Here is a 27,411-nt window from a genome sequence, read left to right as displayed (position 1 = left end):
TAATCCTTTGTGCTACTGGGTCAGAGCTCTGGAAATAATTCTGTTTTCTCCTTGTGTCTCGCCCGAATCAAAATCCAGCGTCAGCTGCATCGCCCCAGTAAGAAGGGCTTTACCCCAGGCAGGATCACAAAACCTGAGGATTTTCAGACTGAAACATCCTCAAACGGGGACAGCGACCGTGTTTCGAAGAAACTTGTATGAGGTGCGAGCAAAGGCTTTTCTAGAAGCCACGTCCTTTCCCATCTGGTTCCCGGTAACGGCTAACAGATGCTCCCAAGCTAACGTGTATCCAAATGCGTAATATCGTTTGGTATTTGCTGACAATTAGCTTGGGGGTCTTAAAGTTGGAATAATGGGAAGCTGCCAAGGTGTGAAAGACGGGAGTTTGGATGCTTGCTCAGTCTGGAGGGGAAAATACTTGAATTTTGGAGAATTTTGGAGCTGGTGCCTTATGCTTGGGTCTGAGTGAGGTCCCTGACCTCCAGGCTCAGCTCTGGGAGAGAAAACAGAAGTGAGTCCATCAAAGCAGATGGTTTCAAAAGCATCAACCCAATTCCCTGTGTGGCATTTAGCACAGAAATGCTGATTGAACCTGCGAAACAAGTGCTATAACATCCCTGTGCAGCTAAATGCAGGCTCCGACCTGGGAGCATCCTTTTCCTGGGAGATTTTTGGCAGCCAGGAGGGATGCTCGGGCTCGCGGCAGCGGCCGGGACCCCGGCGGGGCAGAAGTTTTGGTATCCTTCCGTGTGGGTTTGGTTCCTCTTGGGTTTGCACTCACAGCCGCCGTGGAGGAGGAGCTGACAGCCTGTCCCGGCCTCGCAGGGTGTCCTCATATGGCCGGAGAGGGTCAAATTCCTCTGATTTGGTAAATAAATGCCTCCATCCAGGCTCGAGCCTTCCCGACCCACCACGTTGAAGGCAACGAGCAGGACGTTGCAAAATCAGGCTGTGAACCCCCTTCTGCATCCAAGTTCCTCCTCGTGCTCGCTCAGGTGCCCACAGCAAAACCCTCTATTTATAATTTTTTCTATTTATTTTTTCTTTCCCTGTCCCATCACACCCACCCCACAGCCTGGGGGATGTGACAGCAGCTTTCCCTCTCTTTGGGGCTCAATCCCTGTGTTTTGGGGCTAAATCCCTGCGTTTTGGGGCTGGGGTTTGCACAGCACAGGGCAGCCGGGGCCGGCTCCGCTCCATTGTGCGGCACAGCCGGGCTCTCCCCGCCACAAAGGGCCTCTCATCTCCACCAGCCCTCGAAGATGCTGCTGGAATATAAATACTAACCCCCCCCCATCCTGGCTCGCTTTCGCCGAGTCAGTGTTTCCTCAAGCCAAATGGCTCCTCCTGAACTTCTCATATTTTACAGACAAGTCAAAAAAAATAGGAAAAAAACAACAAAAAAAAGGGTTGATTACAATCGGTGGTTGTAAAGACTTGCTTGTTGTGCTAAAGCAGCTGTTTAGATTATTTCTTTGTTTTCTTTTTTGGGGATTTTTTTCCCCTTCGTGTGGGCTGTTTCTAGGCAAATTCCTTAAAAAGAAAAAAAAAAAAAGCAGCCTGGAGAAGCCACAAAGCACTGGGAAAGGTCAGGAGCAGACAAAGGCGGAGGGACGCGGCCACACGCTGCTCCTCTTCTGGAATACTTAATACCCCCGCGCCCCCCCAAAGCCTCCCCGGAGCGGCGTGGGGTGCGCGGGCAGGATGGGACCCGCAGCCCGGGAGCGGAGGCTGGAGGCTGAGCACCGTTTCAGAGGTAACCATGACCCCAAGCTGCACCATCTGCGTCCAGGCAGATTTTTTTCTTAATTTATTTAATTTTCAATCCCCACTTCGGGGATGGTTTTGGATTGGGACGGGATCCCATGGCCGTGGTTGGGGACGGGTTGCTGCCAGCACGCGGCCCTGTTGCACCGTCCCAAAGGCAGGATGGTGACGTGCGATGCCTGCACTGCTCTGGCACTGAATATCACAGGTTTTTTGGGGATTTTAAGGCAGAATTCACCACTTTAGCCTTGTGATGCAGCCTGCAAGGGTCCCCTTGGGAGCCCTGCACAGAGCTAGAGCCGATCCTAAGAGCCTTTCCAACCTGGGTGCGTGGGATGGGGTGTCCTTTGGGATGCTGGGGTGCAACCTGGGTGCAAGAAACAGGGTGTACTTTGGGATCCGAGTCCCAGAGCCTGAAGCAGGGGGTTTGAGATGGAGCATCCTTCGGGATCCCAGTCCCAGAGCCTGAACCAGGGGGTCTGAGACGGAGCATCCTTTGGGATCCCAGTCCCAGAGCCTGAAGCAGGGGGTTTGAGGCGGAGCATCCTTTGGGATCCCAGTCCTGGAGGGGAAAAAAGTGGGTGCCTGGGGTAGGGGACAAAGGGGGTGCCCAGGGTAGGGCACCCTTCGGGAGATCCCCGGTCCTGGAACCCTATAAGGGGTGTCCCTTGGGGTCCCGATGCCGGGTTGACCCTGGGTGCCGGGGTGGGGTGTCCCCCGGGGATCCCGACCTCGGTACCTCGCCCCGCCCCGCCCCGTAGCCCCGCCCAGCCCCGCCCCAGCGCGGGGCGGCCCTTCGGGGGGCGCCGGCTGCGGCGCGGAGCGGGACCGGCACCGGGTGAGTGCGGGCGGGACGGGGCATCCCCATCCTCATCCTCACCCCCATCCCCACCTTCATCCTCACCCTCATCCCGATCCCCACCCCCGGCGCGGCGGGGGAGCAGCCCCGGGGCTGAGCCGGAGCTCCCCCGGAGCCCCGTTCGTCCGCAGCGAGGGGAAGGCGAGAGCTGCGCGCACCCTCGGGGGGTGTGTGTGGGGCGGGGGGGGGGGGGGGGAATCCAGGCCCCACACCCCCGGGGTTGTCACCTCAGCACCCAACGAGCACCCTCGGCATCACCCTCTCCTCTGGGGCTGGCTGCTCTCGCAGGTCCCTGGTCACGACGCCCTCGCTGCGGTCCCCATCGCACCCCGGGGTGGGCACCCACCGGTTCCTTCCCTGTAGCCCACAACAAGCCATTGGCAACCACCAGATTTCTTCGGGGGGGGAGGGTCTGACCTGCTGAGTGTGGCCAACGTGTCCCCTCGCTTGTCCCCAAGCGAGGTGGCACCCCGATGGCATCGCCCGCCGGTGGCCGTGCCACCGCTCACCGCTCCCCTCCTCTCCCCTTCGCAGGACGGGGCTGAACAATTGGGCTGGCGAACAATAGCGGGGCTGGAAACAATGGAGCGGCCGCACCTTCGCGCTTAGGGACGGACGCTCGGAAGAAATCCCCGCTCCGAGATCACGCCTGGGCCGGAGCCATCGCTGCACCGGCTCACGGAGCCGCCACCGGGTAGAGGATCTGCCAGGACAAGGGTGAGAGCGCTCGGTCGTGTCCCCCGCCTTGAGCCAAAGCAGCTTTGAGAAGCGCCCGGGGCCTCCGAGGGAGGAATTGTCGCCTCCGGATGATGCTTCGCTACCGATCGCGTCGGGATCGATGTGTCCTTGGGCTGGTTCAAAGCCACGCCGGGCTGCGGGGACACGGCAGGGTTTGTGCCACCCCCGGGGAGCGGGATATTCCCACAATCCCTCGCGTGGCTCCGGGGGAGCATCAGCTGTGCCGAGTCTCCCACCCGAGTGGGGATGCTGCCGAAACAGCCGTGTGCTGCGGGAGGGGACTGAGAAAGCAAAAAAAAAATCCCAAAAAACGCTCCTTTCTTTGCAGGAGCAGGCAATACCATCCCTTTCCTGCTGAAAACATGATATTTGGGGTTTTTTTCCTATTTTTTCAATTTTTTTTGTTGCATTTGAGCTGTGCATCTCCCTGGGAGCTCTGCAAAAGTGAGCGCTCGTCCCAGTGAGGAGCTGCGAGCGTGGCCAGGCTCCTTGTGCGCCGCGGGGCAGGTGAGGCCGTAGGGACGCAGGGAAGGGACTTAGGAAGGTTATTTTTAGGGAGAGGAATAAGTTTGGGGTCCATCAGGCCTGAAAGCGACTGCGGGAGCAGCCGACGGCTCGTGTTGGAAGGCAGAGAGGGCTGAAACCCTCCTGCCACGTGTGCAGGGGGAGTTGATTTGAGGTGATGGGGGGTTTTTTAAAAGCACTTTGTAAGACGGCGGCGAATCCTCAGTCCGCGTGAAGGAAATACGTCGGCTCAGAATGGGGAAACTGAGGCACGGGGGGTACCGGGAAATGAAGACAGCACCAAGCTGCTGAGGTTGAGCAACCGCTTGGGCAATTTGCACGTGTCCAGCCCTTTTATTTTGGCCATTTCCAGCCTTTTGCCAAAGCCCTGGTAGGAAATCGAGGGGGGGGCGGTGGCAGCTGGTCTCCGTTTGGGGATCTCCAGGCAGCCGCCGCTCCCTCCCACCCTCAGCCCGGTGCTCTCGAGACCCAAAAAAGGAAGAATTTGCCCCTTTCCTCGCTTGCTCGGAAGGGGATGTGATGACGGAGGCGAAGGTGGCAGCGCCGGGGCGGTAAACAGGAAACCGGGCTCCTCGGCGCGGGGGGACGAACCTGCGTTTCGGGGCTCCCATCCCAAAATGAACTTTTTTTTCTGGCTAGAGTTCACCCCGATGTCCCCTGCGAGGGAACGGGGCTCTGGCTTCACCCCTTCGTATCTCCACGATACCAAAGGCTCCACCTCGGGCTGCGTCGCTGGGGGGGGGTGGGGTTTTTTTCAGTCTCTTTGGTATTTTTGGCAACACTTTTTGCACGGGCCGAGCAGCCGAGTCGTTTCATCCTTCCTCCGCGCAGCAGCGGTGACTTCCCCGGAGCTTTTTTCACCCATTTCAGGTGACACCCACAAACAAGACGCTGATTTCTATCATTTCTGTATCTTGCAGCACATAAACCCCAAATTCAGGTCCCCTCCGAGGCAGGTGCCACGCAGCCCCCGCACCGACTTTTATCCCAAAGCCACAAAACCACCTGCAAAATCCCTTTGTGATATAATTTTTAAGGGATAAATAGGATTATTATAGGGTTTATTCCCTGCGGGAGGATGGATGGATGCGGGAGAGGCGGCTGCCGGCCGCAGGAGGAGGGTTGATGCCGGGATGCTCACGCAGCTCCTCAGGAAACCCGAAGCTTTGTCAGCTTTTCCGTTGCGACGTGGATTTTTTTCGGCAGCGGGTTTCTCTTCTGCTTTCTTCAGGGCAGAGCTGGAGCCCCAAGGGCCGGGCCGGGGCTTCCTGCCCTTCCCCTGCCTGTTTCTACCCACTTCAAGCTCCACTTTTGCAACCTCTTCTGTGGTTTGAAGCGCGACACAGAATATTTTTGCCGTCGCGTAGAATTTATTTGCTAGAATATATCCCAACATCTGCGGGGAGTGCCGCTGTGCTGAGGTTTTAGGTCCTTCCTCTGACACAGGTTTTACCGCCCGGCCTTGGTTGAGTCATTTATCCGCCTGGATTTTGTTGTGGGGTTTTTTTTAGGGGGGCAGGAAAATAGGTTTATTTCCCACGAGATCAGGAGGAAGCATATGGCAATGTGAGAGGTGGAAGAAAACAGCAGTTTGTGGATCAAACGCTCTTTTCTCACCTCGATTTCTCTCTCTGGATAGGGGAAGGTGGGATTTTTTTGCAGGGGGAGTTTCTGAGTTTTGATGTGAGAGCAATGGAGGTGTTTTGGCACTGGAGGGAATGCACCAAAATTTAAAAAAATAAAAATAAAATAAAAACATTAAAAAAAAAAAGATAAAGGAATCAGCCCAGCGTCTCTCGCTGCTTGTGAAATTCAGCCCTCGCGCCCGCTGCCTGGTTTCAGGACAGCACGAGGAAGCATCAAGCTGGACCCAGACCTGCGTGTCTGAAGCTTTGTAGTAAAACCCGAGTAAAATAAACGGAGAAAAGGAGCAAATCCTGCTCAGACCCCTTCCACCTCCAGGCCCGCCATCGCCGGGACGGTCCGTGGATGCTCGATATGCAGATGTCAGCGTAAGCGTATCTCCACCGGTATTAAATTTTCAGTGAGTTTACGACGCTTCTCCCCTTATCTGATCTCTTCTTCCTCCCCATCGCTTCGCCCAGAGGAGCCGCATCAAACTTTACCCGCGGCTGCATCCGCCGGAGCCTTTTTTTCCCCAAAAAGCTCTTTCAAATCCAAGCAAGTTGATTTCTCCCCCCCATTATCCACGAGGGATGCGATAACGGGGCGGTTCTTTTCTCTCCTCCCTCTTTGCTCTCCAGCTCCCATGAAAGAAGAGCGGGAGGATGATGGATTACGGCGGCTGCGAGTACCTGGTCCCCTGCGGAAAAGAGAAATACATCCCCAAGTAAGGTGCTCGGCGGGGCTGTGACGCTGAAATACGGTCGGGGCCGGTCGCTGGGGAGTTATTTGTGATATTCCCAGGGGTTTTTTTTTGCCTTTGAGCTGGGACGTGGGGAGTGACGCTGGGTTTTAACTTGATTCGGTTGGATTTGGAAAGAAAAAGCCATTCTGGGGCAAGAAACAGCCGCTTCCCTTAAAAAAAAGAAGGGCTGTTATTGGGATTTTGAATTTTTTTCTCTTAGGAGCGTGGCCAAATGCTCTATAAACTTTAATGAAATAGAGGTTTTGCTGAAAAAGGTCCTGAGTAGTAATTGGTCTTTTACGCTTTGGTTAAGAAGTAAAATGATTCCTAATGTTCAAGGAAGATTTTGGAGGAGATAAAGCATATTTGTGATATTTTTTCCCCTCTTTTTTCTTTCTCATAACCCCAAAACCCCGTGATTTGTGCTTCTTTATATAAGTCCGGTGGTGCTGAGCATCCTTAAACTCCATCAGCCAGCCCAGCTGAATTAATGCCAGCTTTAGGAATTAATGCCGGAGGCACCGCTTCCCCGTGATTCAGAGCTGTGCTTAGATGCCTGTTTATTTTTATTTTATTTTTATTTTAATTTTATTTTTATTTCTATTTTATATTTTAATTTTCATTTTTATTTTTTATTTTTTATTTTTTATTTTTATTTTTATTTATTTCTATTTTATGTTTTCATTTTCATTTTTTATTTTAATTTTTATTTTATATTTTCATTTTTATTTTTTATTTTCTTTTTTATTTTTATTTTTATTTTTATTTTTTTCATTTTCATTTTTATTTCTTATTCATTCACAACTGGAGCAGGGCTCAGACTTTTAACTGAAGCTCGAGGTCAGGGTTCCAGAGCGACGAGCCGACGTGATAAAACTCGCCTGTGATAACTTGTGACTCCAGCATGACCCAAAAGCTTGGGTGCTCCAAAAACGTCCTTGTTTTTCAGCCTTGTGACCGACTCCACCAAGGTCTGATGGGTTTTCTTACATCTTTTCGCCCGCCTTACGGAGGGCACGGTTGCAGGGAGCTTGTCTCCCCCCACTACTCATGGTTGCAAAGGGCAACTCCTGGTTGAACCTGCAGCACGTACCCTCAATAAGGGAGGTCGAGAGGCAGCAAAAGACCTAAATTTGCCCCAAATTAAGCTGGTTTGGGTCATAGCAGGATAATTGCCCAGCCTGGCCCTGGGACACAATTCCTGTTTTCTCCCAGATCCCCCAAAATTTCCCCCCGGGCGGCTCAGGAGGTACCACGCTGGCTACCAAGCGGCGCCTGCAACGTCCCCCCTCACTCCTCTACTTCTCTTCTCAGCATCTTTCCCATTTTTTTTCTAGAAATGAGCTGCTCTTACACTTGAAGACTTACAACATCTACTACGAAGGGCAAAATTTACAGCTGCGGCACCGGGAGGTAAGAAAGCCCCGGGGCTGGCACCCAACTTCTCTCTGGCAGGAGAGAAAAAACAAGGAAATTGGGTTTAATTTACACTTGTGAGGTCCAAAAAAATGCGTCTTTGTGGTGTTCGTGGCTGGTTTGTATTTCGGATGTTGAGCTGGCCCGTCCCTCATGCAGGAGGAAGGCGAGCTCATCGTGGAGGGGCTGCTGAACATCTCGTGGGGCTTGCGGCGACCCATCCGCCTGCAGATGCAGGACGACAACCAGCGCATCCGTCCTCCGCCCTCCTCTTCCTCCTGGCACTCGGGCTGCAACCTGGGAGCCCACGGGTGAGTAGAGGAAAAAGAAGACACCACCACCACCATCACCTCCATCACCACACCATCACCACCTCCATCACCACACCATCACCACCACCATCACCACACCATCACCACCACCATCACCTCCATCACCACACCATCACCACCCACCATCACCACCATCACCTCCATCACTGCCACCATCACCACCACCACCACTATCCCCTTCATCACGGCCACCATCACCACCATCACCTCCACCATCACCTCCATCACCACCCACCATCACCACCATCACCTCCATCACTGCCACCATCACCACCACCATCACCACCCACCACCACCACCATCACCACCACCTCCACCACCACCCAAGGCAGCGTTGGCTGGGTTGCAACCCCAGCTACTTTGTCCGGGTCCTTTATTTTTCCCAACGTCCAACACCCTGAAGAAACCGAGTCCAAAATCAAGTAGCTTGGTTTCACTTTGCAAAGGCCTTTCCTTTTGCAAAGACCCCGCTCGTTTTCAAAGACTCCCCCACCTTTTTGCAAAGACCCCTTTGCCTTCAAGAAGCTCCTTCCAAACCCAACCTGGGCTTTAACTTTAATACAAAGTTTAACGCTGACTCTTACTCCAGGCCCAAGTAATTCCTCCCAGGACAACCCATTCCCAACCACCCATGGGACGCTGGGCTCGGTCCCCAAGTGCCTGGGAGCAGCCAGTGCATGGGTTGTCCTGCCATGGCGTGGGTTTTTAGATGTCTACAAAGGGGAAAAAGGGGCAAGTTCAGCTTTGCTCGGGCAGGTTGTGTGCCTGAGCTTGCAAAAAGGCTGTTCAAGGCTTCAGCATCCCTTCCTGGGCAGAGGGATAAGACCCTCCAAAGGGGTTTTTGGGAGCGGGACAGGATGGGATTCAAGATTTATATTGCAATTAGCCTGTGCTGCAACCCAACGGGGATGGTTATCTGCCAAATCCGGGCTGCTTCCCGTCCTGGGAATAGCAACATGGGGGCTCAGAGGGGAAATTATCCAGGTTATGGTTCCCTCTGCAGCTGCACCCATCAATTTAATTGTTTTTTTATTGCCAGGTCCGTGCTGAAGCCCAGCACTTTGCCGGACATCCAGGTCACGGATGCGGAGGCCACACCGAACGCGGAGACTCCCGGGAGCGGTGTGGGTGAGCCGGGCTCGGATCCGGTTGGATTTAGCCGGGTGGTTGGGAGCAGCTGCTTTATGCTCCATTTTTATTCAAGAAATTATAAAACAGGCATTATTTTTCCTCCAGAAATCAGCATCCCCATCTTGCTCCAGGTTACTTAAAGCCATTTCCAAAGCGCTTATATTGAATTTATTTAATTGCAGCAGGAAAATCTTGGCCCTGATGGCCCGAAACCCTTCCTAAGGGAAGGGGAAAAGGCTGCTGTGGGATGTGGAAAGAAAGAGGGGGATGGAGCAAAGAGCCTCGTGGGATCATCGTAGGGAAAAGGATGTCGGCGCTTCCCCTTCCCACCGGCTCTGCTTTTAGGGAAGCAGAAAAATAGGGAAGTGCCGTTAGGGTGCAAAGTCAACAATTCTGCAAAGGGGTTTTTTTTTTTTTCCCCCTCCCTGATTTTTTTTTTTCTCTGTAGAGAGGGGGAAGAGCTCGTCTGCTTTGTTAACCCCTTGTTTTGAGCAGGACGAGCTGTCCCACCAGCAATTCCCACTGGAAAAACCTGCTTTATCTATTTTTCTCATTTGATCGGGGCATTCTGGGGCTTTTCCTGGCTTTTTTTGGCCTGGGGTGAGGTGTTTTTATGGAAATACACAATGGAGGCAGAGAAGAACCAGCTAATCCTTTCAGCTCCGGGATGCTCATCCCCTTCCCAGCTCGGGGAAGAGCTGAGCACTCGCAAAACTCATTGATCCATGAAACTCTTCACCCCGTCCTTGATCCTCCAGCTTTTCCCCGTTCTCTTTTTGATCTCCCCACGCACAACATGAGTTTTTTTCCCCCTTAATTAAAGCTTTCCCAGGCAATACCTGCGACTCCTCACACCACAGAAATAACCCAGCAGCTCTTTCAGCCGGCCGTATGACTTTAATCCTCTGCCAGCTCATAAGAAATAAATATTTTATTATATTTTTCACCAAAAGCTTGTAAAAATCAGCGCATAACATGCGTGCGTGGCTCCTTGTGAGTGCTTGGTCACCACGGGCCGTGGCGTGCGTCTGGAGCGGCGCGCACCGAAGGTTTTTCATTTTAATTCAAAGCTGCAGACATGCTTTGAATTAAAACATCCAAGCTCGAGTGCAAGACGTTCATTAAAAAAATGGATGAAGAGCGAGTTTATAATAATCAGGAGCCGGGCCAGTTTTCACGCCGAGATGTGAAGCGCTGCCCTCGTTTGCCTGGTCTCATTAAAGGAAAGGAGAGAAAAAAATAGTTAAATTGTGAAAAAGCGAATGAAGATGCTCGAGCCCCCTGGAGAAAGAGGCTTTATCAGGCAGCAGCCTGGATTTACGCAGTTAATTCTGAATTAATAGCCTCCTTCAGGAGCTGGGGGAGTATCAACCAGTAGCTGCTGTGGTTTAAACTGGTGGGTTAAATCTGTCCTGGGAAGTTTGTAGGGTTGTATTTCTGGGGTTGGGATTTCTGCATCCCTGGGGGGGACTCCCAGGAGCTATTCTGCAGCAGGGAGATGCCAGGGTAGGACCCCGGGGGGTTCTCGCTTGCCCTCAGTCTTCAGCCCCATCCTCCCACTGGGTTTTTCCCAGGCACCAAATCGCAGCCGGAGGAGACGCCGCAGCTGATGCGGACGCGGAGCGACGTGGGCGTGCGGCGCCGGGGCAGCTCCCGCACCCCCAGCGAGCAGCGGCGCATCCGCCGGCACCGCTTCTCCATCAACGGGCACTTCTACAACCATAAGGTGAGCCCCGAACCTCGCCGGCTCCCCAAAACCTCTCCCGACAGATCAGTGGGGAAATCCCGGGGGGGGTTTAAATGCACTTTGTGCCCCGTAGACGTCCGTGTTCACGCCGGCGTACGGCTCCGTCACCAACGTCCGCATCAACAGCACGATGACGACCCCCCAGGTCCTCAAACTGCTGCTCAATAAATTCAAGGTACGTTAGATATCGCCCGCCCCGCGCTCCTGGGTTGCTCTGCACGGGGAATTTATATCCCATGGATATAAAATGCAACAGCGGAGCAAAATAATGGGGTTTTTCTTAATTGCTGGGGAAGTCGAGGGTAGGAACGTGCACCTTTACTCGTGGTTTATGTCTCCATTCAGATTGAAAACTCGGCGGAGGAGTTTGCGCTGTACATCGTCCACACCAGCGGAGGTGAGTCGGTACAAAACCCCTCTCGGCGTAGCTGGTGGGTTGGATGCGGCAAAGCCCCATCGCCCGCTGGTGCTTTTGGCGTTGCAGAGAAGCAGAAGCTGCGAGCCAGCGATTACCCCTTGATCGCCCGCATCCTGCAAGGCCCCTGCGAGCAGGTCTCCAAGGTCTTCCTCATGGAGAAGGATCAGGTGGAAGAAGTCACCTATGACGTGAGTTTGCTTGTGTGGGATGCTCGGTGCTTTTGGATGGGCTCGGGATGCAGCTGGGGCTGGAAAAGCAGGGGGGACGTCTCCATGCTGGGGATGCAGGAACTGCTTTGCTTCTCCCCGTGAAAACTCCCAGTCTTATAGGAAAAAAACCTTGTTCTGTGCTTTAAGGATGGCCGGGCCCAAAGAGTTGTGGTGGATGGAGTTAAACCCAGCTGGCGGCCGGTCACCAGTGGTGTCCCCAGGGCTCAGGGCTGGGGCCGGTTCTTCAATGTCTTTATCAACGATCTGGACGAGGGGATCGAGGGCACCCTCAGCAAGTTCATAGATGACACCACGTTGGGTGGGAGTGTGGATGTGCTGGAGGGCAGGAGGCTCTGCAGAGGGACCTGGACAGGCTGGAGCGATGGGCCGAGGCCACTGTGTGAGGGGCAACAAGGCCAAGTGTCAGGTCCTGCCCGTGGGGAACAACAAACCCCCGCAGCGCTACAGGCTGGGGCAGAGGGGCTGGAAAGTGCCTGGTGGGAAAGGCCCTGGGGGTGGTGGTCGATGGCGGCTGGATGTGAGCCAGCAGTGTGCCCAGGTGGCCAAGGAGGCCACCAGCATCCTGGCTTCTACCAGCACTACTGTGGCCAGCAGGACTAGGGCAGGGATCGTCCCCCTGGTGAGGCCGCACCTAGAATCCTGGGTGCAGTTTTGGGCCCCTCACGACAAGAAAGACCTTGAGGTGCTGGAGCGAGTCCAGAGAAGGGCAACGGAGCTGGTGAAGGGTCTGGAGCACAAGGAGAAGGGTCTGGAGAGCTTGTGAGGAGCGGCTGAGGGCCCTGGGGGGGTTTAGCCTGGAGAAAAGGAGTGACAGGACGAGAGGAACCGGCCTCAAGTTGCCCCAGGGGAGGTTTAGGTTGGAGATCAGGGACAATTTCTCCATGGAAAGGGTTGTCAAGCGCTGGCACAGGCTGCCCAGGGCAGTGGTGGAGTCCCCATCCCTGGGGGGATTTAAAAGCCGTGTAGATGTGGTGCTGAGGGACATGGGTTAGTGGTGGCCTTGGCAGTGCTGGGGTGACGGTTGGACTCGATGAGCCTAAAGGTCCTTTAACCAAACCGATTCCATGTTTCTGTAAGAGCGGCTTTAACGTCTAACCAAGGGCAAACGCCCCCCAGCCCTATTTTGCCTTCCCAAATCTGGTCACACAAGAGCAATTTCTGCACATCCTTCGGTGTCATTGATATATTTTCCAGCCGGAGAACGCGCTGCAGATGGGGAACGGCTCATTTATGCCATATGCCACCTCCCTCCTCCCTGCCACTAATTAGCTAGTGCTCGTTTGCACGAGCTGCTGGTCGTGCCCTGCAGAGGAAACGTGGTTCCTTTTAGGGTTTGTTGCAGAAGTCGGGGGGGATCCTCGATTTCCCCGGTTAAATGTAAGGAGAGGACGCTGCGAGGTCGCCTTCGGCCTTGCGGGGTTGGTGCATCGCCCTCTTCATCGCCCGCCTCAGCGTTTCTCTCCCACCCAGGTTGCTCAGTACATCAAATTCGAGATGCCCGTCCTCAGGAGCTTCATCCAGAAGCTGGAGGAAGAGGAGGATCGCGAAGTGAAGAAGCTAATGCGCAAGTACGCCGGGTTTGGCGGCGGCAAGGGGAGATGCTGAGAGTCAAGGATGTTGTGGGGGGGTTATTTTGGTGCCAAAAATTAATTTTCACAGCCTGGCATCGCTAACGCCCCCATGAACCGTTGGGGTTTGCATTATCCCAGGGTTTTCTTGACACTGCAAAAAAAATCCTCTTCTCCTTGTCCTTCGCCTCTCCAGATACTCCATCCTCCGGCTGATGATCGAGCAAAGGCTGGAGGAGATTTCCGAAGGTCCCACGGCGATGTGAAGCCCTTCGCCAATGTCCCAGCTCCGGGTTGCGTCGCACCAAGAGCCGTTCGCCCACGGGACGTCCTGTACCGAATCCCAAACCCTCGTCACTCCCGGAGCCGAGCCGTCCTCCCGCGCCTTCGTCCACGCAGCGTCCTCGGGGGGTTCCTCCTCTGCAGCTGGGGTTTTTCCCAGCAAAACCTCAAATCCCTGGAAATTACAGGGGGGAAAAAAAAGAGGAAATCCATGAGCAAGGGCTCGAGAGCGAGAATTTTGGGGCTCAGTTTGAAGATGTTCGGTGGAGGACCTGCTGCTCGGTGGCGAGAAAGCACAAATAATTCCTCTTTTTTTTAAAAAAAAAGCACATTTCTATCGCAATAACACGCAGGTGATGAGGCACTTTTGTAAATCAAAAGGGTCAGCTGAGAATTGGGGTTTTTTAACACTTCTGCTGCTGAAAGCAAACCCAGGGACTGATGAATTTACAGCAGAAGAGTAAATCGGTTTTTTTTCTGGCACGTTCCCTTAACCCGTGTCTGGTCGCGTAACCTCCTCCTTCCCCCATTTCTAATTTGCACTAATATTGAGGATATTTAAAAAAAAAACCCACGATGTCAAACCTCTGTGGTAGCCGTAATGTGCCAAATAGCGCTTGCAGGGGTGGCTGCCGGCGCCGAGCATCTCTCGAGGGATGGAGGAGGAGGCAGAAGTAAAGAGGGGTTTATTTTGCAAGTTGGATTTGCAGCGGTGCTGGCACATCATCCCGGTGAAACCGGGACCGGGACCGCCTCCGTTATCACCTTCACGCCTGGAAAAACCTTTTTCCTCCCGGGCTAAACCAGCAATACCGGTTTTATACCTCGATGTGAACTAAACCTCGGACTTGCTCCCTCCCTTGAGTTTTCACAATGTATCTTTGTATTTTTTTTTTTAATTTTAATGGTACCTTCTCCACCTTTAACACATGTTAGGGAAAGTGTTGTACAGTGAGAAAAGCTTTTTGTGTATTGATGACCGTGGCGTCGCTTCGTTGATTAACGAGAAAACAAAATACATAGCGACTTAATACAGAATGAAAACCCCCGAGTTAGAGCCTGGTTTGTTCAAAATAAAGCACTTTGAAAACAGAAATGCTGCTGAAATGGGCTGGGAGCGACGAGGGAGAAGAGCAAAACCTGCCTGAACCCCGGCGGCGAAGTTTCCCGAGGAGAAACGCTCCTGCCCTGCAGTTTTGGAGACTCATAATTAAATTGCTGGAGGATTTTGGGGGGGGTTTAAGGTTTAGAGATTATTTATCCCCATGCATCGTGGTCGGCGTGCTCCGTCCTCGGGATATTTCTCTTCCAGAAGGTAAAACTCACGTCTGGAAGAAAACCGCTGCGTTGCTTAGCTTTGTTTTAAACCCATCGAGTTTTTAAATATGAATATGATAGATTTGGGGGTTTTTTTTTTCCTCCTCCTCGAGGCTGAGCTCTCGGCATCCCCGAGGTTACCGCCGGCCCCCGCGTTATCCAGCCCATTGAAGCCCATTTATCCCTCCCCGCGCAGGAGGGGGGGATACGAGTGACGTTGGCTTCGCTTATCGAAGCTTTATCCGGCCGGGGGAAAAAAGTCCGACGGCGAGTCGAGCCCGGCGGGCGCAGAAGGGGAAGAGCCATCCGGGTGCACGGGTAAGGGTGGAATCTTCGGCACGGGGTTAAGGGGTAAAAAAAAAGAGGATTTGGGTCGATAGCAAGGTGGGAAGTGTTGGGTTTTGGCACGCGCTTGAGCTGGAGAGTGGGATGGGGAGAGCAGCCCCAGGGAGGCATCGCACCCTGCCCGGCTGCTTCCACACCGGGGTTTTCCCCGGGGTGTGATCCATGAGCTTGGGTGCTGTAGGGGAAGTAAAGAAGGGGAAAAATAGGGAGGAAAAAAATCCTTATGTCTTAATTTTTGTGGGGTTTGCTGCCCAGTTTGCGGCGCTCCCAGCTGCAAACAGCTGGAAGGGGGACACGCGCTTCTCCAGGCTTTCCTTAAAATAAACCGCCTTCGTCGGAGGAGCGGGGCAGCGAAACGAGGCAAATTAAATTAATCAAACTCTCTTTTTTTTGTTCGGAGCGCTGGGTTTCGAAAGGGCGGGGTGAGGCCTGGCACCTTCTAGCGGGGTGGGAAACGCTGACTCAGGGGTGCTGCGGCCAGCGGGGACTCTGCTGTTTCAAAAGGCTTTTGTTAACGCAGCTCCCGCTGTTTTCGGGACGGTTTCGGGGCGGCGATGGCTCAGCAGGTTGGGTACAATGGGCCTGTTTGCTCAGCCGCCGGCCGGAGGGGCTGCGGGGCGGGGGGACGGGGTGGGGGGGAATCACGGCGTGATGCTCCAGTGCTTTGTGGTGGGGTGGAAAAATGAAGGTGCAACTTTGCTTGGGAAAGTGGGGGTGTTTGCATTGCACCAGCTAGCAAATATATTAAATTATAGATATTAGATATAGAATATCTTTATTTGCCATATCTAATGTATATATAATTATATATATTTAATGTGTTATTGAATATATTTATCTTATATATATATATACCATATCTAATATATACAAGGTATATACCATATCTAATATACCATATATATTAGATATGGTAAATATATTCAATAACACATTAAATATATTTAATACATTACATATATGAAGCACATTAAATAACTAAATATATTGAATATATTTACCATGTATTTAATACATTTAATGTGTTATTGAATATATTTACCATATCTAATATATATATAATGTATATACCGTATACCTTATATATATATACACAGCATATACCATGTCTAATGGTATATATAAGGTATATACCATATCTAATATAAATTAAATTTAATTATTTAATTAAATAATTAAAATATTATTGAATATATTTACCATAGCTAATATATATATATAAGGTATATACCATATACCTTATATATATATACACCATATACCATATCTAATGGTATATATAAGGTATATACCATATCTAATATAAATCAAATTTAATTATTTAATTAAATAGTTAAAATATTACTGAATATATTTACTGTATCTAATATATATAAGGTATATACCATATACCTTATATATATATACCATATACCATATCTAATACCTATATAAGGTATATACCGTATCTAATATACCATATATATTAGATATGGTGTATATATATTCAATAACACATTAAACATAATAATTACATTAAATATATTAAATATATTAAATAATTAAAATATTGACTATATTAAATGTAGGTTGGCCTGAGCCTAAGGCAGCCCACGCAGTGCCTGGGGCCGCCATCCCTGCGCTCACCATCCCTCCTTGTGCCCATTTCGCAGGTCGGGCAGGATGAGGCCCCGCGACGCCTGGTGCTGGGTGGCGATGCTGCTGCTCGCCCTCTTCAGCGACGTCGCCGGCGGCCGTCGCGGTGCCGGTGGGAGAACCGGCGGGCGAGGAGGTGGCGGGGGGCTGCGCGGGGGCTTTCGGGCCGTTTCCCGCGGCGGTGGCACCTCGGGACGTGGCTCGAAGGTGGCGGGGGCCATCGCGGCTGGCGCTGCCGCGGGGTATGGCATGGGGCTTTTGGGGCGCCCGCGGCCGTCCCGCCTGGGTCACGGCGCCCCGGCAGCCCGGCAGCCCCCGCCAGCGGGTGGTTTTCACGCCCCGAGTTGGCCAGATGTGGGGGCCAAGAGGGGACCCCCCAGCCGAGCCCCCGGGGACCATCGTGGTGGCATCGGTCCCGTTCTGCTGCTGGCAACTACCGTCTGCTTCGTCAGCCACGGGCTGCAGTGCTGAGCACGGGGAGGGGACCCCGGGTGACCCCCGGCCGGCTGCGCCCGCCGGGATTTCTTAGTGAATGACTTTCGTGGGAGATTAGACGTGGCTTGGGGATGTAGAAGAGATGCTCTGGCGCTGCCTCAGTTTCCCCCCACCGACACGACGGGACGTGGGCAGCCAGCCCCGTGCTCACGGGGCCATCCGGATCCTACAACCGCCCCATCTGCAAGAGCAAACCCAGCCCTGGGAGGACGCGTGGATATTTGCACCGGGAGAGATGCTGGATCGGCCCCGCCGGCACTCGGCTCTGGTTTCCCATTACACGGCTTTACCAAAAAACCCTCTTTTCCCCCCAAAAAGAGCTGTGGGACTCAGTGGGGGGGGGATGCGGGGCTTGAGAACCGACCCCTCCGCCTTGCAATAAAGTTTGGCCTTGAGACATCCTCTCTTTTTTTTTTTTAACCAAATCCAGCGTGTTTAGCACCGGTCGCAACGCAAGGAAGAGCTGTGTCTTCGAGGGATGCTGCGGGAGGGGGTGAGCGTGATGCTTGGGGACAAACCCACACCTTGTCCCACCTCTCTGGCTTTAATATGGTCAAATATGACTTTAATATGATCTCAATCTTTAGCATCCCCTGCCCAAAATGCACCCAGGTGTGGGACTGACCCTCCCTCAGGTGCTTCGCGTTGGGCAGGGAGGGTGCAAATCCTGCCTGGGAAGAGCTTAAAAGGGAGCGGTGAGGGATGTTTTCCCCTCCCATATCTGTGTTTTCTGTCTTAGGGGAGGTTAAACCTTCCCTAAAACCTGGTTTAGCTGCAGCAGCTCAACTGCAAAGAAAATAAAGAGGCGCCAAGTGAAATATTGGGGATCCCCAAGGAACCCGTGGGCAGCTGCAATCACCGTCCTCCAGCGGGTAAGTCCCTCACCAGGGTGTTTTTGAGCCTGGATGTCTGTGAGAGGGTCGTGTCCCCTTGGAATTAGTGATTTTTTTGGGGGGGGGTAGAAATATCCTTATCACCTCCCCAGGAGAGCTGTTGGGTCAGGTCTTGCCTCTGTCGAGGGGTAGATGGAGCCCTGGCTGATGTACGTTGATTTTCTGGGCTCTTTTACAAGAATTACTTAAATTTTACAAGAATTACTTAAATTTTACAAGAATTACTTAAATTTTACAGAATTCCTTTGGCTCCTGAGGGATTTCACTATTTTCCTACGTTGCATTCCCAAATTTTTCTGGCTTTTTCCCCTCCTGCCGGCGTGCGATATATGGGGACACGCTCCCATTTCCCCCCAGTTTAATTTCCAGCCAGCAAAGGGCTGCGCTGTGGGAAAAACCATTAAAAATTATTAACGTCTTTGTTAATCACCTTGTGCTGGGGAGTTTTGGGGTGGTTTCTTGGGATGGGGGAGTGGGGCTGCTCTTGAGCATCCCCAGATGCCGAGATCCCTCTAAGACGTGTTTTTTTAGGCGAGCAAAATCAAAGAGTTTTCACGCATTTTGCTCTGAAACGGCAACCACAGGTGGTTGCAAAGCTCAGATTAATTTTGGAGGGTTCTTTGGGAGACCCAGCCTTGTAAAACCGTTCCCTAGGGTTAATCCTGGGAGTCTGGGCTTGGCTCAGACGGGAGATGGTGCTGTTCACTCGGCGACGCGGCTCCTCTAATCCGACACAGGGATAAAATCACCCCCACGATGAGGTTTGGGCGCTCGCTTTGCATTTTAAGCCTCCAAACGGGACTATTTCTCCTCCAGCTCTCTACAAACTGTCCAGTCGTGCACCAAAAATCCTCTTTTTGCAGATTTTTCAGGCATTAAAAATATATTCGGTTGCTCTGCCTGCACGGGGATGGTTGTTTATGGAGATGAGGGATGCCAAGGGACGGGCAGTTTGGAGGAGAATATAAAAAAACACCCCCCAGAATTATTGTGTTTGTACTTCGGGGTGTATTTATGGCCAGCCTGGTAAATCAGAAATTCTTCCCAGCCTCGCTTAGCAACAAGGTTCCTGCCCACGCTGCAGGATTTGGAGTTTTTAGCTAATTAATACAGACTGATTAATTTATGTAGTTCAATAGATGACTCATAGGGGCCAAGAGGGCTCCAGGGTTATGGGATCCAACTGTCCTTAAAGGACACAAGGGCTCGGATCGTGGGTTTATTGGGGGTTTATTTTTTTCCTCCTTTGTTGGAGTTTTTCATTCTTTTGGGTTTTTTTCTTCTTTTAGTTTTTTTTTCCTCCTTTTATTTTTTTTTTCCTTAGTTTGGGGTATTTCTTTTCCTTCTTTGTGGGATTTCCTTCTTTGTTGGGATTTTTTTCCTTCTTTATCAGGAGGGTGTTCCTTCTTTTGGTTTTTTTTTCCTTCTTTATCAGGAGGGTGTTCCTTCTTTTGGTTTTTTTTTCCTTCTTTATCAGGAGGGGGGTATCCTTCTTTTGGGGTTTTTCTCCTCCTACCACTGGGCTGCAGCTCCCCACTCAAGGTCTATTAGGGGATGGGTCCTCCGAGCCCATCACTGAAGGACCCCATCATCCCTGTTACCTCTTTCTCTTTTATTTTAAGTTTGAAATAGCTCTCGTTTTACCTTGAAAAAAATCTCAATTAATAAGTTTTGAGTATTTAGGGGGAAAAAAAAACATCCTAAATAAAAAGTCCCAGTAAAGTTTGGAGCTGGAGAGCTTCTGGGGTGCATTAAGGAGTTGGATGCTGAATTGGTGTAGGACGAGCAAGGATGTTTAGGACAGACCCAATAACCTCTAAAGGGCTTTTTCTTCCCCAAATCCTCCTTTCTATCATCATTTTTTAAATTGCTTTTGCACAAGGATGATGTGAAGGATGGGATCCTGACTTTTTATTTTGATTTTCCTCATTTTGGAATATTAAACCCTGCTGCATTCCTGTCTGCTGCCTATTTTTTGCCCCACTCTCCATTTCGTGCTCCACTCCCCAATATTCACAGCTAACGTGGTGATGCCCATTAACCAATTTCAACCCAAAAAACTTCTATTTTGCTCTTTCCAAGCACCTACAGGAGCTCTGGATCCCTGTTATGGACCTCTTAGGGTTTCCTCTTTGGGAGCAAGCTGCTTGCACACAGGAATAATCATCTATTTGGTGCTGAATAGGGTTTTTTCCCCTCTATTTTTATGCCAAAAGTATGAAAAAGAGTCACCTTTGGGGTTTACCTGGAGCACCATTAAAACCCAAATTCTTTAGCATCCTTGTGGGCAATGGGGTTTGCAGCACAATAAATCACACCCTGCGTAGACTCAAACCCAACTGGTCCAAGGCTTGGTCTTGAGCTTAAAATTAAAGCTGGAGGGTCCAAACTCTTCCGTCGTTTTAACTGTAATTTTTAACCTTTGATATAGTCTAAGTCATCTAATGGGGAGGCTGGTTTAGGTATTGGGGAGATTTGAATTTCTGGCAATTTCTGGAAATTATTCGGGCTTAACGCACTAAAAAAGTAAATCTAAAAACTCATTAGACAGAAAATAGATGAAGTAAATACAAGACATAAACGGGGGTTGATTTTCTCTGGGGACAAGAAATCCCCGTCCCCAAGCAGCGCATTGGTTTTATCAGAAAATATCTGTCGGATGGTAGCGATGCTGCTCATGGGAGCGAGGGAGGGGAAAAAGTTAACTGAAATCGTGGGGTTTAAGCCAAATTTAATGCTGGAAGGGAACAAAGGCGCCCACAGGCTGGGGAGGCAGGGACTGAGAGGGCGAAAAATGCAGGGACGGGCGAGAGCTGTTTGCACGAAGGAGGCTGAACGTGCACCTTGGCTTTATCCGTTTTAATTTGTACCAGACGTCAAACACTTAGAAAAGTATCGGAACAGCAAATTTTGTGCATGCACCGTCACGGATTTACAAAACATTCGCGTATCACAAAGTACGGGTTACCTCAAAGCCCTGCTTTTCCGGTGAATATCCTCAAAGATTCCTTTTTATATATTTTTTTTAATATATATATATATATTTATCTATCTTCACTCAGCTTATACCGATGCAAAAAAATCATTTAGGACGGTGTTATTCAGTGCCTTGCAAAAAAAAAAAAAATACACGAGAGATATTAAATATAACTCGGGGCAACCGCTTCGACAAGCGCAACTTTACAGCTGCTACAGGTTACACACAGCCCAGCATCGACCCGAACACGAGAAGCAAGAATTTCACCCGCCGTTTCCGCGCGGCGAACGAATCGCTTGCGAAATGTGGGGATTTTTTTAAGCATCTCCCATCCCAGGCTTGGTTTTCCTGGTGCTGTTTGCTGTAACTGTATGATTTCGATGATTTCAGTCTCTTGCTACGTGCTTGACCCCCCCCAAAGATCTTTTTTCCTGTATTTTAACATCCTTTAGGTCAAGGTGATGAAGTGTGAGTGTGACTTGTCATCTCTAGCGCATCCAAAATAGCTTTTTCTCAGGCTGTAAGACACCAAGCGTTGGCTGTAAGACGCCAAACCCCCTCTTTGGGGTTTTTTTGGGGGCATTCAGTACCACTTTTTGCCTTTAGACAGGCTAAGAAAGACAGTGAGGCTCAACCGAAAGCAAAGCGGCGTGAGGGTCAACCGAAACCCGGCCAGAGCTTCAGCCTCGCTGCAGGGAAATTAAAAAATAATCACTTTATTTTAGTGTATTGCTGCAGGAGGAATTTGCAGCATGCAAGGTGCGGAGCGGGCAGGTCCGTATGTACAGGAGGAAGGGTGGGGGTTTAGGATTAAAGGGTTGAAATTGCAACCTGGCAGCTTGTTGCTTGGAAAAAAAACCCCATATCTGACCCTCCTAAAACCCCCGCGGGGTGTATAGGTGCTCGGGTGCGACGCAATGTGCCCCGGGTAAAGGGGTTTTGGTGGCAGTGGGACTAAGGGGATTAGGTAAAACCCTGCTTGTTAGCAAAGAGGATTTTCGGGAGACGCCAAGGACTCGGTGAGCTCCTCCCTGCCCGGTCCCTCTTGGGGTGGCCCCAAGGAGGAGGTGGTAAAGACCATTTTTTTTTTTTGAGCATCCGACTCCATCACTGTCCTGCCACGTTGGGGACGCGTTTTGGGGCGGAGAAGGAAAATTTTCATCCAGCTGGAGCCTCCGGGGAGGCAATGGGGAGCATCGGTGCCCGTGCGCCCCAAGGGCTCTTCAGCAAAGATGACCACAAGAACAGGGGGGTTTGGGGGGTCCCCACGGGGACATCTCGGAGCTGTGGGATCTGGGGCACATCAGTGCATGGCGAAGAGGGTGAGGAGGAGGAGGGCGGCGAGGGAGGCGTCGGCGAGGTGCAGCCGGATGCCGGAGGCCAGGCGGTACTCGCGGTACTGCTGGATGCACATCTCTCGGATCACCTTCGTCACCACCTTGGTCTCCAGCTCCACCTCCGTTTGGTTGACCGCCGGAGCAGCCTCCGAGACGTTCTTCTTGGCGGCGGGTCCGATGTTGTATTCGGTCACCGTGATGTTAAAGCAGTCGGCGACGAAGACGTCCTGCGAGACGGGGCTGCTGTAATCCCGGTAGTAAACCTGGTTGGGATAACGCGCCGAATTCTCGTTCCACCATCGGTACTCGTCGGGGCTGTCGAAGCGATAGTGCATCCCCGACATGACGCGTCCCATGGCGTAACCCCCCAAACCTCCCACCACGGCGCCCGCCGCCGCCGCCCCAGCCACGTGCTTGAAATTGGTCTTGGATTTGGGGGGTTTCCATGGCTTTTGGTTGTGGTAGCTTCCACCGCTGGATGGGTTATAGCCCTGTCCCCACCCCGGGTTGTGGGGGTACCCCGGGTTGTGGGGGTAGCCGGGGTTGTGGGGGTAGCCTGGATTATGGGGATAGCCGGGATTTTGGGGGTAGCTGGGCTGGCGGGGGTAGCTGGGCTGGCGGTGGCTTCCCGTGCCCCAGCCACCTCCGCTGGGTTTGCCTTTGCCTTTCTTGGAGAAGGCGACGTCGGTCCAGGCGCCGAGGAGCAGGGCCACCAGCCAGCAGGTGACGAGGAGCCGGGCCATGGCTGCGGGACACAAGGACAGGCAGCGTTACGGGCAGGAGGCACATCCATGAGCATCACGAGCTTCAGGCTCTCTTATTTATTCATCATATAAAACACACATCGTCCCCTTTAATCCAGCTGCAGAATAAACAGCTTTGGACTTAAAAGCATATTTACCCCCCCCAAAACTCCTTATTTTTATAGATACATTTAAATATATTTTTAATATATAGTTATTTATATTTTTTTACATTTATCTATCTATAGCTATATCTATATATCTATCTATAGCTATAGATATATCTCCCCAACAGGTCCTCTGCTCGTAATGGCAACTTTAAGTAGTGGAAGAAAAGCTTTTGGGAAAAATGCTTCATTTGGTTGGGAGGTAAAAGTCCACTTATCAAACCCACTCTATCCAATCAGACGATATAAAGGAGATTTCTGCCGTGCAAGGACTGATGGCTACGAACAGATTCATCCCAATCTCAAAGCTCTTGGGAACCCAGGGCTGCAAGGAGGGCAGCACCCAGCCTTACCCCAGAGTTTTTTATTTCCCAAAGAACGAAATTCAGCGTGTTTTGCCCAAGTCCTTGTTTATGTGCAACAGGCTGTAACTGAAGAACAGCATTTTTCTAGTTTAATGTGTTTGCAAATAGCTGCTCACTCAGCGCTTTGCTGTTGGCATCCCAGGGGCATGCCAGGCATCTCCCACGTTAGCTGGTGGGCTGGCGAGGATGAAATCCCATTTTAACGAGCCGTTTCTCTCCCTGTGTATAATCCAGCCCGTATAATACACACAAGATCTGCAAATCCTTTGGAAAGACCTTTGGAAAACACCTCCCAAGCTGCAAAATCCCTTCGGCTACCTCCCCGTAACGCCGAGGAGCGTTGAATTGATGTTACCTTCGTGTTTAATATGTGAGTCTGGCAATAGCAAAGGGGTTTTCTGTCCTGCCAGAGGCTGAGATATCCCCTAAAATACCCCCGTGCGTGCCAGGATGGTGGGGAGGGAGAGTGAAGCATTCCCGGCAAAGCGTGGGTGGGCATTTCGCAGCATCCTCGGATGCTTCGGATGCACTCGCTGGCTCGTAGTACAGCAAGAAACGATTAAGGTTTGGGTTCTGAGCGGGGTTTTTTTGGCAGCAGCTAATGGCCTGGCTTCCTTAATAGTCACCACTAAACCCCGAGATAAGTTTAACGCAGATAAGAGATGATGGTCTCATGAGATCTTGCCCTTAACGGCACAAAGAGGCAGAACAAACTCCTGTTTAAGCCAGAAATTCTTCTGTTGTGCTTTAGCTGTGGTTTTACGGGCTGTAAAAAGCAAATTAATCTCTCTTTGGGTTCAGATGATGATGCTGTTTCTCTCCCCTCCCACCCCTCAGCAAAAAACAACTGGTCTTATGTCCAGAAATATTTGAATTCAAGTCTTTTAATGTCAGTGTTTTGGTTGGGATTGTTAGCAAGAGGCTTAATTAAAAGAGCAGGGAAGATGTAAGAGCCTGTGCCTTGTGATGGGGAGGAAAGCCAGGCTCGGGCTGCCAGCTCGTAAAAAAAAATTGGGTGCTAGTCGACAGCTTTCGAGCGGGTTTGCTGCTTCCTCACCTCGCAGCACCCACCCACTGGGAGCGACGGTGAGATCGGGGGGGTTGAAATAGCCAAAAGACATGAGAAAAACTCGGATGGGCGAACGCTCCTTGGGCACTCAAAAAAAAAATAGGAAATAGGGGAGGAAAAAAAGCAGGAAATTGGCAATTTTTAATATTTTTTTTAAGATGTGACTCCCCACAGCAAGTTGCAAGGGGGGGAAAAAATCAGCCCCTGGATAAAAACAGGTTACGGCGAAGCCCTGGAGGATATTCCAGCCTGGCAGCACTGACCTGTTCCTCTAATTGCCTTCGCAGAGCTCTGATAAACAGGGCAAAGGCTCGTTTGCGCTGCTAATTACTGAGCTCCTTGAGCAGCTGAGCTTCGTCCCCAATAAATGAGGCTGCTGGCTCAACCCCCCTGCATGCGATGGGGACCAGGGATCTGCTTCCTCGGGCTCGGAGCTGGTTTCCCTCTGCTTGGAAATAATATTTACAGTGTGACCATAATATTATTATTAAATTATATTATCGGATGGCTTTGCAGGTATTTTTAACCCTGACTCTTTTTAACCTTCCTCCTTCAGTTTTCCCTCTCTGGAGGTGAATGTAGGCAATGAAAAATTAATTCAAGTGATTTATATCGGAGTGATTTATATCGGTGCTTGTGTTGGAGAGCTGGAGGAAACCTGGAGCTCCTTCAGGGTGGAGGCGGAAGCGGAAAATGGAGGATGCAAGAAGCGATCGCAAGCAGGAATTACGTGCGCAGGGCTGGCAAGTAGGTGGCTTTGGGTTTGGAGGGGAAAACCAACACCCTGCTGCCAAAATAATTGTGGAAATAACCTTGTTAAAGTGCCCCGGGGGGGTGAGAAGACATGAAGGGTGGTGGGGAAGGGGAAGGTGGAGGAGTGATGCGGCAAGGAGGGTGGGAAGATGCTCGGGAACGGGGGTGTCCGGACCCTCCTGGCGATGGTGGGAAGGTCTTGGCTCATGGGGGGTGAAAAATGAGGGCTGGGGCTATGGGGATGCAGGCTGGCAGCTGGCTTTCTGAAAATACCACCCCTAGTTTTTAGAAATCCTCCCCCCCCTTTTTTTTTTTTCATTTTAAACCCCTCAAATAATGGGGGAGCAGAGTCCTGCGCAGCTGGGAGCTGTGGGGAAGAACAAAACCCTCCGGGTAGCTCTGGGAGGGGGAAAGAAATTTCCCACCAGCATCAGCTTTGAATCAGCCCTGAATAAACAAGCAGCGGCGAGAAGTAAAGCTCTGTCTTATAAGGAGGACGCTCGCCTTTGGAGCTGGAAATGTCTATTTTTAGGCATCGATGGCGGGGAGAGGAGGCAGCCCCCCCATCCCCGGCGATGATGTTCGGTGTTAAAAGCCCCCCTCGCTTCTGAATTTATCCCACCCGAAGCCCCCGCGTCCTATTTTCCCCGACACTCACCGGCTGAGAGCCCGTCGCTTGCTCGGTTCAGGGTGATTCAGCCTCGGCCGCAGAGCTACGGGGAGGAATAAATAGCAAGAGGGAGGAGCTGGCTGCTGCACAGCCCAGCCCTGCACAGCCTGGCCAGCGTCCGTCCTCCTTCCCGAGGGAAAACCGCAGCCGGCACCCCGCAAAACTGGGGTTCACCCCTTATCATCCCTCCTGGCAGATATGGGCATGGGAGGCAACGCCGGTGACCAAAGGGGTGGCTGGAAAATTGCAGCGCTTGGATGGTTTATTTAAGAAATATCGATGGGATCGGCAAGGTTTGGGGCTGGTTTGGACATCTTGGAAAATTGGAGCACTTGGATGGTTTATTCAAGGAATAACAATGGGATCAGGAAGGTTTGGGGCTGGTTTGGGTATCTTGGGAAATTGCAGCACTTGGATGGTTTATTCAAGAAATATCAATGGGATCGGCACGGTTTGGGGCTGGTTTGGCAATGTCGGGGTTGGGGTTCTGGGGGAGGAAAGGATGCTTTTAGTGGTTGCTGGCTGCAGCTCCAAATCCATTATCCTGTGAAACAGAGAGATGCTCTGCAGGGTGATGGATGGAAAATAAAATAGGCTCAGACCTACAAGGGAAAGGCTGAATCAGTCTTGAGTTTGTCTCGCTCCAGAGCGGTAAAACTCACTCCTGCGCCGAGCGGTCGTGCTCTGTGTTGAGGTATCCCGATATTTAATGGGAGGAAATGCCACAGAAGGCAATTAAAAATTGTGTGGGGTGCTCATGACAAGCTGAGGATTTTAGGGCACCCTTTGTCAGAGGCTTTTGGGTGGCTATAGAGACCTAAAGACCAAGATGGGGAGTTATTCCCATCCTTTAGGGTTAGGATGGGCTATAATAAATGGGTTGAGTCCAGAGCAACCAGGGATGCTTGCATGGTGGTTGGGAGATGCAAATGAAGCTTGAAACTAATTGCACTGAGACTGATTTTGGTACAGCCACGCAATAAAGCCAAAACCCTACTGAGGTTTTGCTGCCCGAAATAGCCAGGCCAGGTACGGCCATCCCAGGGATGCTCCCACCCCTGGACCACATCTGGCCATAAAAAGGATTTCCACCCCGATGCTTCATACAATTGTTTATCTATCTGGCTGGATTATGTTAAAAAAAAATATATAATAATTTCTGTCTGGCAGGGAAATGGGAGTGCTGAGTGCTTTGGCTGCGCCGGGGAGACATCCACATTATTTCTGGAGGAGAAAATTAAATAACGGGGGCAGGATTAAGGTC

The 27,411-nt window shown here is 51.3% G+C and overlaps 2 protein-coding genes across 3 annotated transcripts; one reads left to right on the top strand and one right to left on the bottom strand.

Moving 5' to 3' along the window:
* The first annotated feature begins 1,615 nt into the window (after positions 1-1,615).
* On the top strand, positions 1,616-14,596 carry RASSF2 (Ras association domain family member 2). 2 transcript variants are annotated; one of them, XM_068421467.1, is made up of 12 exons: positions 1,616-1,756; positions 3,161-3,343; positions 6,154-6,239; positions 7,595-7,670; positions 7,833-7,984; positions 9,045-9,133; positions 10,711-10,862; positions 10,957-11,058; positions 11,229-11,280; positions 11,368-11,489; positions 13,002-13,099; positions 13,296-14,596. In XM_068421467.1, exons 3-12 carry the CDS (start codon positions 6,178-6,180, stop codon positions 13,363-13,365), a joined length of 975 nt encoding a protein of 324 aa, XP_068277568.1. In that variant the 5' UTR covers positions 1,616-1,756; positions 3,161-3,343; positions 6,154-6,177; the 3' UTR covers positions 13,366-14,596. The 2 variants fall into 2 exon arrangements, with proteins under 2 accessions (XP_068277568.1, XP_068277569.1); XM_068421468.1 differs by lacking the exon at positions 1,616-1,756 and adding an exon at positions 2,547-2,605.
* Positions 14,597-20,910: 6,314 nt separating this feature from the next.
* Positions 20,911-26,204, bottom strand: PRNP (prion protein (Kanno blood group)). Its single transcript, XM_068421441.1, has 2 exons — positions 26,136-26,204; positions 20,911-23,125 (listed from the first exon to the last, which is right to left on the bottom strand). The coding sequence occupies exon 2, from the start codon at positions 23,121-23,123 to the stop codon at positions 22,347-22,349; it is 777 nt and encodes a 258-aa protein (XP_068277542.1). The 5' UTR covers positions 23,124-23,125; positions 26,136-26,204; the 3' UTR covers positions 20,911-22,346.
* Between the last annotated feature and the right edge of the window lie 1,207 nt (positions 26,205-27,411).

The sequence above is a fragment of the Nyctibius grandis genome, chromosome 33, assembly GCF_013368605.1.
Source record: "Nyctibius grandis isolate bNycGra1 chromosome 33, bNycGra1.pri, whole genome shotgun sequence".
In the NCBI taxonomy this organism is placed as follows: domain Eukaryota; kingdom Metazoa; phylum Chordata; class Aves; order Nyctibiiformes; family Nyctibiidae; genus Nyctibius; species Nyctibius grandis.
The sequence above is the reverse complement of the archived record's forward strand: the minus strand, read 5'-3'. Positions and strand labels throughout refer to the sequence as shown.

Coding starts and splice junctions, on each gene's coding strand:
- RASSF2 (XM_068421467.1), top strand. CDS start 6,178: ATGATGGATTACGGCGGCTGCGAGTACCTGGTCCCCTGCGGAAAAGAG. Junction 6,240..7,594: donor AAAGAGAAATACATCCCCAA/GTAAGGTGCTCG, acceptor TTTTTTTTCTAG/AAATGAGCTGCTCTTACACT. Junction 13,100..13,295: donor GTGAAGAAGCTAATGCGCAA/GTACGCCGGGTT, acceptor TCGCCTCTCCAG/ATACTCCATCCTCCGGCTGA.
- PRNP (XM_068421441.1), bottom strand. CDS start 23,123: ATGGCCCGGCTCCTCGTCACCTGCTGGCTGGTGGCCCTGCTCCTCGGC.